Source organism: Pseudopipra pipra, chromosome 26, assembly GCF_036250125.1.
Source record: "Pseudopipra pipra isolate bDixPip1 chromosome 26, bDixPip1.hap1, whole genome shotgun sequence".
In the NCBI taxonomy this organism is placed as follows: Eukaryota; Metazoa; Chordata; class Aves; order Passeriformes; family Pipridae; genus Pseudopipra; species Pseudopipra pipra.
Window position 1 is genome coordinate 1,454,909 of NC_087574.1, and position 12,032 is coordinate 1,466,940.

Genomic DNA, 12,032 nt, shown 5'->3' on the forward strand with positions numbered 1-12,032 from the left:
GGCACCTGGAAATCCCATCCTGGCCATGCCAGGGCTTCTCTGGGGTAGGGGGGACAACACGATCCAACACCTGGATGCCTGGATGGGAGTGCTAATGATCAATTAATTAATTTTATAAGGCACAAGGAGAGGCTGTCCGTGGCGGGTAATGAACCACTGGGCATTTTGGATGGGCCACATTCCCGAATCCAAAAGCAAAGGCATGATACATGGCGGGGGTCGGTGACCCTTAAATGAAGTGCTGTCGGTAATGAGGCTGGAAAATCCCAAAGGATGGATGGATCTACTCCCTAATCCCTGGACCAGCATCCAGCTTTTCCTGCTGTTGATGCCCCGTGTATGTGACGCTCCACCCAGCGCGGATGCGGCTCCCAAGGGATTCACCCTCCAGCCAACCACTGCATCCTGGCGCTGCCACAGATCCCCCAGATCCCAAATCTTTGTTCCCTCCCGGCCTTTTTCCTGCTCGTTTTTCTGCCCGTCACCGGGAGCAGCGTCAGGCCAACACTGACATCAAGTGGCTGCCGGCATCCTTCGCTTTCCTGGGCCGCATCCTGCCCTTCCCTGCGCCGGGAGCAGCCCAGCACCACCCTCCTCCTGCCCGGGAGAGGGACCAGCCGGGTCTCCATCCATGCCCGGCCGGGCGGGCGGGATGCATCCAGCCGTGCTCCATCCGCCCGTCCCCAGCCAGGCCACCCCCGTGCCCTATCCTGTCCCCAGGACCAGTCGATATCCCAGCGGGATCGAGCCGAGCGCCGAGCCGGGAGCATCCACACACATCCCTCACCCCCGGGGAGCCCCCTGCCCGCGGCACCCCCGGCCCGGGCTCTGCCCGCCGCGGGCAAGGGCAGGGTGACAAAGGCAGGCGAGGTCGTGGTGGCCCTGCCACCACCCGTCTGTCCCCAGTCCCTGCCCGAGGCCGCGGACTTTGTGCCGGGCGGGGGAGCGGCGGCGGGGACGTGTCTGGCGGCGCTGGCACGGCCCCAAATCTCGGCTCCGGACTGCAGGTAACCCCGGGGTGACCCCCCCGCGGTGACACGGGGCTGCCCCGCCGATCTCGGGTCGTGATCCCCAGGTCCAGACTCAGCTCCCGGGGGAAATCACGGCGTTATTCCCGTTTTATAGCAGGGGAAGCTGAGGCAGAGTGGCCACACAGCCCTGCTTTTTGGGGGGATAAAGGCTGGAAAACCCCGGGTTTTCCCTTCAAATCGCCGGGCTGGGAGGCCCAGAGGAGTTTTGTAACTCCCCATTCACCTTCATCCCGGCTTTCCTGAACCCAGAGCTGAGCTCCCCTGGGGAAGCGGAAGCCCAGGGTGGGGACATTGGGATATTGGCTGCAGGTGGAGCTGGAATTAGGGGGGCAGGTGTGGGTGCTCAGCCCCTCTGCGGGAACCCACCCATGGGTGGGAAGGGGGCGGGGTGTGCTGGGACTGGGTTTATCTCCTGAGAGACTGCAAGCTGTGGATTTGTGTTGGGAGGGTGGAGCAGGCTGAGCTCTCTGCCCTGTAATGAGGTGTGTTGAGTCTCTGCAGACCCCTCGCCCTGGGGTTGCTCTGGCTGAACTCCCCATGTGGCAGATCTGTGACCCTGCACGGCGCCAAATGGAGTGTTGGGGGGTTTGGGGCTGTGGTTCAGGGTCCAAGACACGGTTTGAGGAGGGCTCAGTGATGCTGGTGGTTGTTTATCCCCCAAGTCCGGAAACGCTCTGCTGGGAAGGAAAGGGAGGGGGGAGCCGGGGCTGTTCCCAGCACCGGAGAGGGAGGGATGCCCTTGGTTCTACCCCAGGACAGCCCCATTTGTGTGGCCCCAGTTGTCCTTGACCCCCAGTGTTGCCACTTCCCTCCCTCTCCAGCTCCCTGGTGGCTCTTCAGTGACCAGGAAGGGTCGAGAACCTGCTGGTGGCCTAGGACAGGAGGGACAGGACGGTGACAGGTCAGTGCTGTGGCTCTCGGGGTGGGGTTTGGGTGCTGCTGCCTGGCACCCTTGGGTGTCCCAGCCCTGTCCTCTCAGCCTTCCCATGGACGGAGCGTGGAGGGGACATGTAAGGAAACGCGTCCTTTGCCCTCCAAGTGCGGTTTTCCTGGGGATTTCCTGGCTGATGCAGGACAGGGCATGGGAAAAACATCAGCTCAGAGCCTGAGGCACTCCTGGAAAGGGGGTTGTCCCCATCTAAGAAGCGACCTGGCTTTAAAATTTGGTTTGGTCCCTTTGGGTCTATCAAGATGGACCTCTTGAGTGGGATGGGGAGTGTGGGTGCAGGTGGAGAGGTGATGGTGGTCTCAATAACAGGGAGAAGGTGCAGGGATCTGGGGAGCAGTGGAGTGGAGACGTGGCCATTGTTTGCCCCAGCACGGGGCTGCCAGAGCCTTGGGGACACATCCAGCACCATCCTGACTGTGCCAGCACCCCGTGAGGAGCCAGTGACACCATGTCCCAGGCAGGAGGTACAGTGGAGCCCTCTGTCCCTGGGGAGGCACAAAGGAACCCAGCACTGGTTTGACCCTCTGTTGTTCCCTCAAATCAGCACCAACCTCCATCCCATCCCGGTGCTGTTTCTCTTGGATTTTTGATCCTGAAAGCACCTTTTACCCCAAACCTGGCCTTCAGGGTGCTGGGCTGCTCCAGGAGCTCCTGTAGCAGCAGCCCCTGTCCCCATGTCCCCACCATGTCCCATCTGCACTGCGTGGGGAGGGTGGTCGGCCCTGGATGGAGCAGGGGGGGGGGGCACAGAAATAAGCACTGGGGGAAATGTACGGGGGGCCCTGCATGGCCCACCCTGCTCCGTCCCCCAGGAGCTGAGGAGACCTTTGAACACCGTGATGTGGTCATCAACACCCAGGACAAGGTCTCGGATGTGTACACGCAGCTGGAGAAGCTGGGAGAGTAAGTGGGGGGGTCCCACGTTCCCACGGCCTGGGCATGGACAGCCACAGCCCTGGTGGGATGCAGGGCGCTGGTGGTGACTCCTCCATCCCTCACCCTCGCTCTGTCCCAGGGGGAAGTTCGGGAAGGTGTACCGGTTGCGGGAAAAAGCCTCCGGCAAAATCCGTGCTGGGAAGTATTTCCGGACCCGGACGGGCAAGGAGAGGGCGGCGGCCCGGGCAGAGGTGCAGCTGATGAACCTGCTGCAGCACCCCCGCCTGGTGCAGTGCCTCGCTGCCTTCCAGGGCCCCACGGAGCTCGTCATGGTGATGGAGTAGTGAGTGAGGGGGGCTGAGCCCTGTGTGGGGGCGGTGGGGACACTGCCCGGCTCTGCCGGGGGGAGCACTGGCGGTGGGGAGGGGTCCTTGTGCCGCGGGGTGCTGGGGGGGGATGGAAGGGGAACCTGCAGACCCCGGGTTAAGGTTGGTGAGGTGCTCCCAGTGTGCTGAGTCTGGGTTCCCCGGTGGGACTGCCCCTCCTCAGGGCTGGTAGATCCCAGTGGGGTCCCCAGCACCTTGTCGTGCCCAGCATGGCACTGGGGAGGGGTCCCTGTGCTGTGGGGTGTGGGATGGATGGGGAACCTGCAGACCCTGGAGATAAGGGGGGTGAGATGCAACCAGAGCATCAGGTCCGGGTTCTGTGGTGGGGCTTCCCCTCCTCGGGCAGGGCAGACCCCCCCCAGTGGGGTCCCAGCCCCTCGTTGTCCCCAGCGTGGCAGGGGGGGAGCTCTTTGAGCGCATTGTGGATGACGACTTCGAGCACACGGAGCCCAGCAGTGCCCAGTACGTGAGGCAGATCCTGGAGGGGCTGCAGTTCATGCACGGCCGGGCCATCGTCCACCTCGACCTCAAACCCGAGAACATCGTCTGCGTCAGCCCCGACAGCCACTGCGTCAAGATCATCGACTTCGGCCTGGCACGGAAGCTGGGTGGGCAAGGGTGGGGGTCCTGGGGTCTGGGGCAGGGATTGTGACCGTCACGGGGACAGGATTTGGCCCAGAACATCAGCCAGGAGCGTGGTGTCCTCCTGCCTTGGTGCCACCAAACCTGGCCCTTCCTGGTGACAAGATGCTCTGGGGAAACCCACGTGTCCCCAGCCCTGCTGCTGAGGTGGAGACCCCCAAGACCCCTGTGGCTGTGGGTGCCCAGGAATGCTCTAAGAGAGCACCAAGACTCATGATGGGTCCTCGAGGGTGGCAGCTCCATGGGCATGGGGGCTCATCCGCTGATGGGGACTGGCGTGTCACTGGGCTGCTCCAGGGGGGGTCCCAGCTGGACGTGTGTCCTGGGGAGGTCCCAGACAGACACGTGCCCCTCCATCTCCTCTGCAGCTCCAGACACCCCCGTGAAGGTGTTACACGGCACCCCTGAGTTCATGGCCCCAGAAGTGGTGGCCTTCGAGCCCGTGAGCTTCTCCACGGACATGTGGAGTGTTGGTGTCATCTGCTACATCCTGTGAGTGGCCTCCTGGGGACAGGCAGCTGGGGCTGGAGGGGAGGCCGAGCTGCCACTGATGTCCTGGGGTCACCTCTGCAGGCTGAGCGGGGAGTCTCCCTTCCAGGGGGACACGGACATGGAGACGCTGAGCAATGTCACAGCTGCCCGGTGGGACTTTGAGGAGGAGACCTTCTCTGAGATCTCCCCCCAGGCCAAGGACTTCATCAGCCAGCTGCTGCAGAAGGACCCCCGGTAGGACCCAGGGGTGGAGTTGGGCAGGGGTTTGGGGTGCTGAGGGGGTTTTGGGGTGCTGAGGTGGGGGGGGTTGCTCTGTGCAGCCGAGGGTCTGATGGTGGAGCAGCCCCCCTGTGACCACCCCGTCTGTCCCAGCCACCGGCTCCCCAGTGCAGGGGCTCTGCTGCACCCCTGGCTGCAGCACCCCCAGCCCAGCAGCCCCAAGGCACTGTCCAAGGACAGGATCAGGCAATTCCTGACGCGGCGCAAGTGGCAGGTACTGGGGGGATGATCGGGGTGTTGGGATGGGGTGGCTCTGAGTGGGGCTCAGTGCTCCTTCTCTTCCCTGCAGAAAACAGGGAAAGCCCTGCTGGCCCTCAACAGGCTGACCCTGCTGTCCCAGAGCCTGGAGAGGAAGGCGTCAGAGGCTCAGGATGAGGAAGGTGATGGCCCCAAAACACCCATCAACCCTTCTCTCTGCTCTGCCATCCCCACCTTGGGCTCCCAGGCAGCTTCTGCCTCTTTTTGCTCCAACCTGCCCTGGTGCCACTAAACACCCAGGCATGTCCCCACAGTGCCATTTCTGCTCCATGACCCAAAGTTCCTTCCATCCTCATCCCTCTGGTGCAGCCTTGGAGTGGGTGGATCCCTCTCTGGGTGTGACCCAGATCTCTTGGGATCCAGAGCTGATCCCTCCAGCACAGGAGGGAGGTGATGACTCCTCACCATTCCCTCTGCCCCTCTCCCACAGGCCAGGGCTGCAGCCCAGAAGAGGAACAACCCTCCAGGGCTCTGCCCACACGGGGTCCTGGTTCCTCAGAGCTGCTGCCAGAGCAAGAGGAGGAGGATGGTGGGAGCACTGCAGCCCCAGGGGAGACAGAGCAGTGACAGCAAGGCTGTGTCACCCCCCTCCTGGAGCACCCAGAGCAGCTGAGGAGAGAGGAGCAGGGAGGTGGTACCCCCTCCAGCAGCTCACAGGGTGACCCCTCCAGCCTGCGGTGGATCCAGACCCCAGACCCCCTCTCCTGTGGTGAGCTCTGGGGTCCCACGGTGTCCCTGTGCTGGTGTGGGGACAGCTGTCCCTGCTGTCCTTGCAAGGAGCCCATGCTCCTGTCTCTCCATGGCCACCCAGGCTCGAGCTGTCACCAATAAAGCACCAAGGATCTCTGTGCTCCCTGTGCTGGTCCTTTTCCCCCCCAAAATCACTGGGAGGGGTGAGAAAGAGCTACCCAAGCTGTCCCCCCCTCTGGGAGCTGGTATTGGGCTCTCCCCACCTTTCTCTTCTCCAGCAGTGATGTTGGCCCTGGGCACAGGGGCTGGGGTGGCTTTGGCAGCAGCCCTGAGTGTCCCTTGCTTGGAAGTCTTCCCTTGTCATCAGGGGGGTTTGGGGTCGTGTCCTGAGCCCACAGGAGCCAGGATGAGCCCTGGGCCCTTCCAGTCTCTCCATGTCTGGGCCAACTCTGGTACCAGCAGGGCTGGCAGGAGCCCAGGACCTGCTGTGTGAGCTCCATCCTCAGCCTAAGGAGGCAGCTGGGGAAGAGCTGGGTGTGTGGAAGCCCTGGAGAGGAACAACCTGGACACTGGGCTGACCATGAGCTGTCAGTGGGCCCCTGGTACCAAGGGGGTGAGTGGGGTCCTGGGCTGCAGGATGTACTGCCAGCAGGATTTAGAGGGGATCCTTCCCTAATTTAGCACTGGTGAGGCCACTCCTGGAGGGCTGTGCCCTGTTCTGGGGTCCCAAGTACAACAGAGGCACCTGGGGGGGGGCTCCATGAAGGATGAGGGAGAGACTGGAGCCCCTCATCCATGAGGAATGTCTGGGAGAGATGGGAATGCAGCTGGGTGCAGGGAGGATGGAGCCAGGCTTTCCTCAGCAGTGCCCAAAGTCCGTGGGCACCTCCTGAAACACAGGAGGCTCCACCTGAACCTCACAAAACACCTTTTTACTGGTGATGGAGCGCTGGCACAGGGAGCCCAGGGGGGTTGTGTGCTCTCCATCTTTGGAGATATTAAAAAACCTGTCTAGGCCTGGTCCTGGGCAACCTGCTGGGGCAGGGGGAGGGACCAGATACCCTCCAGAGTTTCCTTCCAGCGTCAACCATTGTGTGATTCTGCGAAAATCCACCTCCTGTGGAAGCTGGTGGCCACCATGGCAGGAGGATCCACGGCAGGATTTGCCATTCTTCGGGCTCCAGAGATGATAGAACAGCCAGAGTGCTTGTGGCCCCTTGGCTGGGGGGCTCCATGGCTCTTCTCTGCTCTTCTCTTGGGATGTGTCACCTCCCTGTGGCATCGACCCTCCAGCTGACAGGGCTTTTTTATCAGTGCCCAGGCCTGGCTCGAGTTTTTGTGGCAAAGGGCTGTTCCTGTTAATGATGTCCATGGCTCTGACCACAGGAAGGACAGAGGGCCATGGGGTGGCAGATTGTCACAGGCCCTGCCCAGGGCTCGGGGGTCTTGTCTCTTGTTGGAAGCAGGAAATGGAATTTAAGAAGAAATTTAATTTGGAAATTGGTGTGTGGACCTCCTGCTGGAGAAAGAAGAGCCCTTTTGGGACCCTCTGGAGAAAAGGAGGCTCAGAGGGGAACTTCTTGATCTCTCCAACCCCCTGACAGGAGGGTGGAGCGGGGGGGGTCAGGCTCTGCTCCCAGGGAACAAGGGACAGGAGGAGAGGAAAAGGCCTCAGAGTGTGGCAGGGGAGGTTTAGTTTGGATGTTGGGGAAAATTTCTTCATGGAAAGGGTTGTCCAGCCCTGGCACAGCTGCCCAGGGAAGTGGAATCCCTGTCCCTGGAGGGATTTAAAAGCCCTGTGAATGTGGCGGGTCAGTGGTGGCCTTGGCAGTGCTGGGGGAACAGTTGGACTCTGATCCCAGGGGGTTTTTCCAACCTGAATGATTCCATGATTCCTTGCAGGGTCCAATCCTGGCCCTCCAACAGCTGGGTGAGACACCTCCTGACAGAACTCACCTGCTTCCTCTCCCTCCCCTGTTTTCAGCAGGAGCTGTGGATTCGCTGCTCCAAGCGAGAGGAGAAACTCCTTAGAAACAAATAAACAAACAGAAATATTCCATATTCTACCCACAGCATTTGTTTTCCCATCCCAGAGTACCAGAGGGAGGCTGAGGAACCCCTTTCACACACATCACGTCCCAGCTTTTGCCCGTTCTCTATCCCATGTTTTCCTCCTTACACAGATTCCAAACCCATCCCCTGGGAACCCTCTGAATGTGCTCAAGCTGCAGATGATAAGCAAACACCAAGTTGCTATAATCAATCCCTTGATGAGCTATTTACCATGTGACATTACCAAAATATTTCTGGTTGGGAATGATGTTTATCTTCCTCTGTTTTCCAAACTTCTTCGCAGCCTGGAAAATCCAAGTCCCAGGGCTCCAGACACGGAGTTTCTTGCTCTAATCCTGTATTTTATACTGTAAAAATTGATTTACCTTCAGAAGAAGCTGGTTCCTGGTTTCTTCTCCTTCCCAAGGCCTAGCACATTAAAATGTGCAATTCAGGAAGGAATGAAGAGTGGAATTATACCTGGAACTCATTACAGCCTCTGAGAAATTCAGCAGCACTGAAAATAGAATTCTAATCTCAGCATCTCAGAGGCGAAGGAATTAAGATCTTGGTCCTTCCATCATGACAGACCCTTGGACTGACCTTCACTTCAGGCACACAACTTCAGAGCAGGTCCTGAAATCCTCAGGAATCCTCCACGGAGGCAGAAAGGATGAATGATGCCCTCTGGAGAACCTTGAGAGGGGTTCCCACCTTATCTCAGGTCCAGCTCCTTGGAGGGATGTGAGGTGGGGTCAGCTGTCCAAATACCCTCAAGCTTCTGGAGCTTAATCCTCTAGTTCCAAGGGATCTGATAACCCTGGGTTTACCCTGGGCTGCATGGTCTAGGTCTGGGAATGCTTGTTTGGATGAGGGAATGCTGCCTGGGTAGCTCCAAAGTCAAGAAACAGTTTATTTGTTGCTTTGTGCACCTACAAATTCTGTGGAAACCCCCCCAGAAGATACAATGTCCTGCCTGAGCGTTTTCCAGGGAATGGAAATTAATTAAAAAACCAAACTGAAATCAGCCTTAATGTAAAAAATGTAGCCCTGTGCACATGTTGAAGATGATTATTTGAATGTGTCTATTCTAGAACGGTTTTTTTAAGGACTTTTATTGCAGGGAGTGAAGAGCCTTGGGGTAATTTGAGTTGTCAGATAAACCTTCATGTATCAAACACCAGCAAAGAGCTGAAAGGAGAGAAGACACGAGGACTTGGTGGTGACAAGGACATGGTGGTGACAGAGGCAGGGGAGGCTCAGTGGAGGGAGAAGCTGCAGGTGCTGAAGGAACATCAGGAACGCCTGAGCTGTGATGCTTTCACCTCTCAGCGAAGCTCCCCAGGGGAAGGGGACGCCCACCGGGGTGTCCTCACTTCCCAAAGGTCCCAGCCATGTCCCAGCCAGGTCCTGAGGGGTCGGGAGGCTCTTTGTGGTCACAGGAGCTCAATAACCATCACCCCAAGGTGCAGCACCCAGGGGAAGAGCAGAGGAGAGTCATGAAGTCCCCCCAGCCAAGGGACCACAGCTGGTTTGGGTGATCTGGGTCCAATCTCTGGAGACATCCCTGTGCCTGGGGTTGGGATGAGGAGTGGGCAGGACGCCCCCTCCCCCCCAACCACGTCCTTCTGGTATCACTGGTGCAAGGACTGCCATGTCCAACCTGCACCAAACACCTCCAGCAGCCCCAAAATCCGGCCTTGGCTCTGTTTCCAGCTCGGTTCTGTGCCCGTGGGAATCAGCAGAACCCAAAATCCCTCATGGAACACCTCCCCGTGCAAAGGGGGCCACGAGCCCCGTCCTTCCCAGCGCAGAGGCCCCGTTCCAGAGCCGGCTCTGGCAGCTCCATCCCCCACCGCAGCCCTGCCCGCGGCCAGGAGATGGTACTGTTGGGCTGGTCCTGCTCCTCCCGGCATCCAGAGCCTCGGCTGCCCCTTCCCGAGGTCCTCTCACCTTTCCCAGCCGCGGGCAGGAAGGTGTTGCCAGCGTGGGCCTGGGAGCTCTGGCAGCACTTGGGTTTCATCCCAAACAGGTCACCCAGAGGAGCTGTGGCTGCCCCTGGATCCCTGGAAGTGTCCAAGGCCAGGTTGGACGGGGCTTGGAGCAACCTGGGATGGTGGAAGGTGTCCCTGCTCATGGCAGGTGGGACTGGATGGGCTCCAGTGTCCCTCCCAGCCCAAAGCATTCCATGATTTTCTGATCCTGGTGTGCAGCTGGATGCTTATGGGGGTCCCAGACCTTTGGGGTCCCCTCTGCCCAATAGCAGAGCCCGTCTCTGGTGTGGACAGCTCTGGGGGCAAGCCCTGGCCCTACACATGGTCCTGGTGACATCTTCCCCCCGAACACCCCTCTGGGACTGCACTGGGGTGGCTGTTCCTGTTCCCACCAGGTGTCACAACTCCTTCCCTTAAAAACCTGGATCAGGGAATGAGACGTAAAATATTTAATGAGGCATCAAAATGTTTAATGAAACAAAAATATTTAAACCACAAAATGGAGCTTTGGAAAATGAGAACAAACCCAAATGTGGGTGACCCCAATTTTGGTGCTGCTGAGCTGCCCCACGGCTCCTCCCCGACCTCCCGGATCCCAAGGATGACGCAGCGTCACGCCGGGGGAACCTCGGGAAGCGGTGGCGTGTCCCCCACCTGGAATTTGGGGTTTGCAGAGGGCGGGACAGGTCGGCAGAACAGGTCTGGCACGTTCCCCTGGTCCCCGTGGTGCCGAGGGCCGGGTCTGACACCTCGGCAGGGCTTGGGGGGACCGGAGATGCCGCGGAGACGTTGGAGTGTGGTCTGGGAGCTGTGGGGAAAGGTCTGGAGCACGGCGGATCCCGGGGGTACTGGGATCCCCTCCGGATCCATTGCCCACCCATCGCTCAGCAGATGGCTCCTCGCATCCTAGGCTTGGGCAAATTTTGCCCAAAAAAATCTCACCGAATGGCACCAAATCTCACCAAATATTGGTGAATCTCACCAGATCTCACCGAGTATCGTCGGTGAACCTCACCAAACCTCACTCAGTCTCACCAGATCTCAGGAAATCTCACCAGATCTCAACAAGTATTGGTGAATCTCACCAAGTCTCATCATGTCTTGACAAATCTCAATAAATGTCCCTGAGTGTCACCAAATCTCACCAAATATTGGTGAATCTCACCAAATCTCACCGAGTATCATCGGTGAACTTCACCAAATCTCAGCCAATCTCACCAAATCTCAGGAAATCTCACCAGATCTCAACAAATTTGGGTGAATCTCAACAAATACGGGTGAATCTCAACAAATACGGGTGAATCTCAACAAATACGGGTGAATCTCAACAAATATGGGTGAATCTCACCAATTCTCATCAAATCTCGACAAATCTCAATAACTGTCCCCGAATGTCACCAAATCTCACCAAATCTTGGTGAATGCCATGAAATGTCACCATATATTTGTGAATCTCACCCAGTCTCAGTAAATCTCACAGAATTCCACTGGCCCTGCCCCACGAGCCCCCTGCCCATGGCACCCCTTGTTATAAGATAAAAAGGACATAAAATAAAGTAAATGAAATGATAAAAAATAAAAATAGACATTTTAAAATAAAAAATAATAGAATGAAATGAGATTGACATGAAATCATTTATTGAAATGTAATAAAATAATAAATGCGTAAGTTAAGAAATAAAATAAAAATTAAAGCAAAAATTAATTATATAAATAGAATGAAAGTAAATTTAAAAAGGAAAAATGAAATAAAAGCAAAACCAATTTTAAAAAGAAAAGTAAGGGAAGATAAAGTAAAATAAAGATAAGTAAGGATAAAGCAAACTAAACTAAACTGAGATAAAATAAAATAAGTATAATTTATTTTTAAAAAATAATAATAAATAAAAGACATCAAAATAAAATTTAAAAATAATAAAAAATAAAATAATGAAAATTTATAAAAATCTAATAAATAATAAAGTAAAAAAAAATTAAAATAACAGAAGATAAACTAATAAATAATAACAAAAATTAAACAAAAATAAAATAAAAATAAATAAAATAATAAATTATAACAAAATAAGTAACATTTATTAAAAATAAATAAAAGACCATTAAAATAAAAAATAAAAATGTTAAAAATTTAATAAAATAAATAAAAATGAAGTAAAATAAATAATAAATAATTAAATAAATAAGTAAAATAAGTAATACAAATAAAATAAATAATAAAATAAAATAAAATAAAAATATCAAAAGATAAAATAATAAAAATAATATAAATAAAATAATAAAATATAATAAAATAAATAAAATAAAATGAGGTAAAATAAAATGAGTAAAAGTTAATTTAAAAAATAAATCAAAGACATTAAAATAAATATTAAAAAAATAAAATATT

At 55.4% G+C, this 12,032-nt stretch overlaps 1 protein-coding gene across 2 annotated transcripts; it reads left to right on the forward strand.

Annotated features, from left to right (window-relative positions):
* The first annotated feature begins 926 nt into the window (after nucleotides 1–926).
* LOC135403087 (myosin light chain kinase, smooth muscle-like) lies at nucleotides 927–5,763 on the forward strand. Of its 2 annotated transcripts, XM_064636742.1 has the most exons (11): nucleotides 927–1,007; nucleotides 1,853–1,932; nucleotides 2,290–2,444; nucleotides 2,793–2,883; nucleotides 2,996–3,199; nucleotides 3,633–3,850; nucleotides 4,253–4,376; nucleotides 4,458–4,610; nucleotides 4,749–4,869; nucleotides 4,945–5,035; nucleotides 5,344–5,763. In XM_064636742.1, the coding sequence occupies exons 3-11, from the start codon at nucleotides 2,429–2,431 to the stop codon at nucleotides 5,478–5,480; spliced, it is 1,155 nt and encodes a 384-aa protein (XP_064492812.1). In that variant the 5' UTR covers nucleotides 927–1,007; nucleotides 1,853–1,932; nucleotides 2,290–2,428; the 3' UTR covers nucleotides 5,481–5,763. The 2 variants fall into 2 exon arrangements, with proteins under 2 accessions (XP_064492812.1, XP_064492813.1); XM_064636743.1 differs by lacking the exons at nucleotides 927–1,007; nucleotides 1,853–1,932; nucleotides 2,290–2,444 and having other exon boundaries at nucleotides 2,520–2,883; nucleotides 5,344–5,609.
* Nucleotides 5,764–12,032: the final 6,269 nt, after the last annotated feature.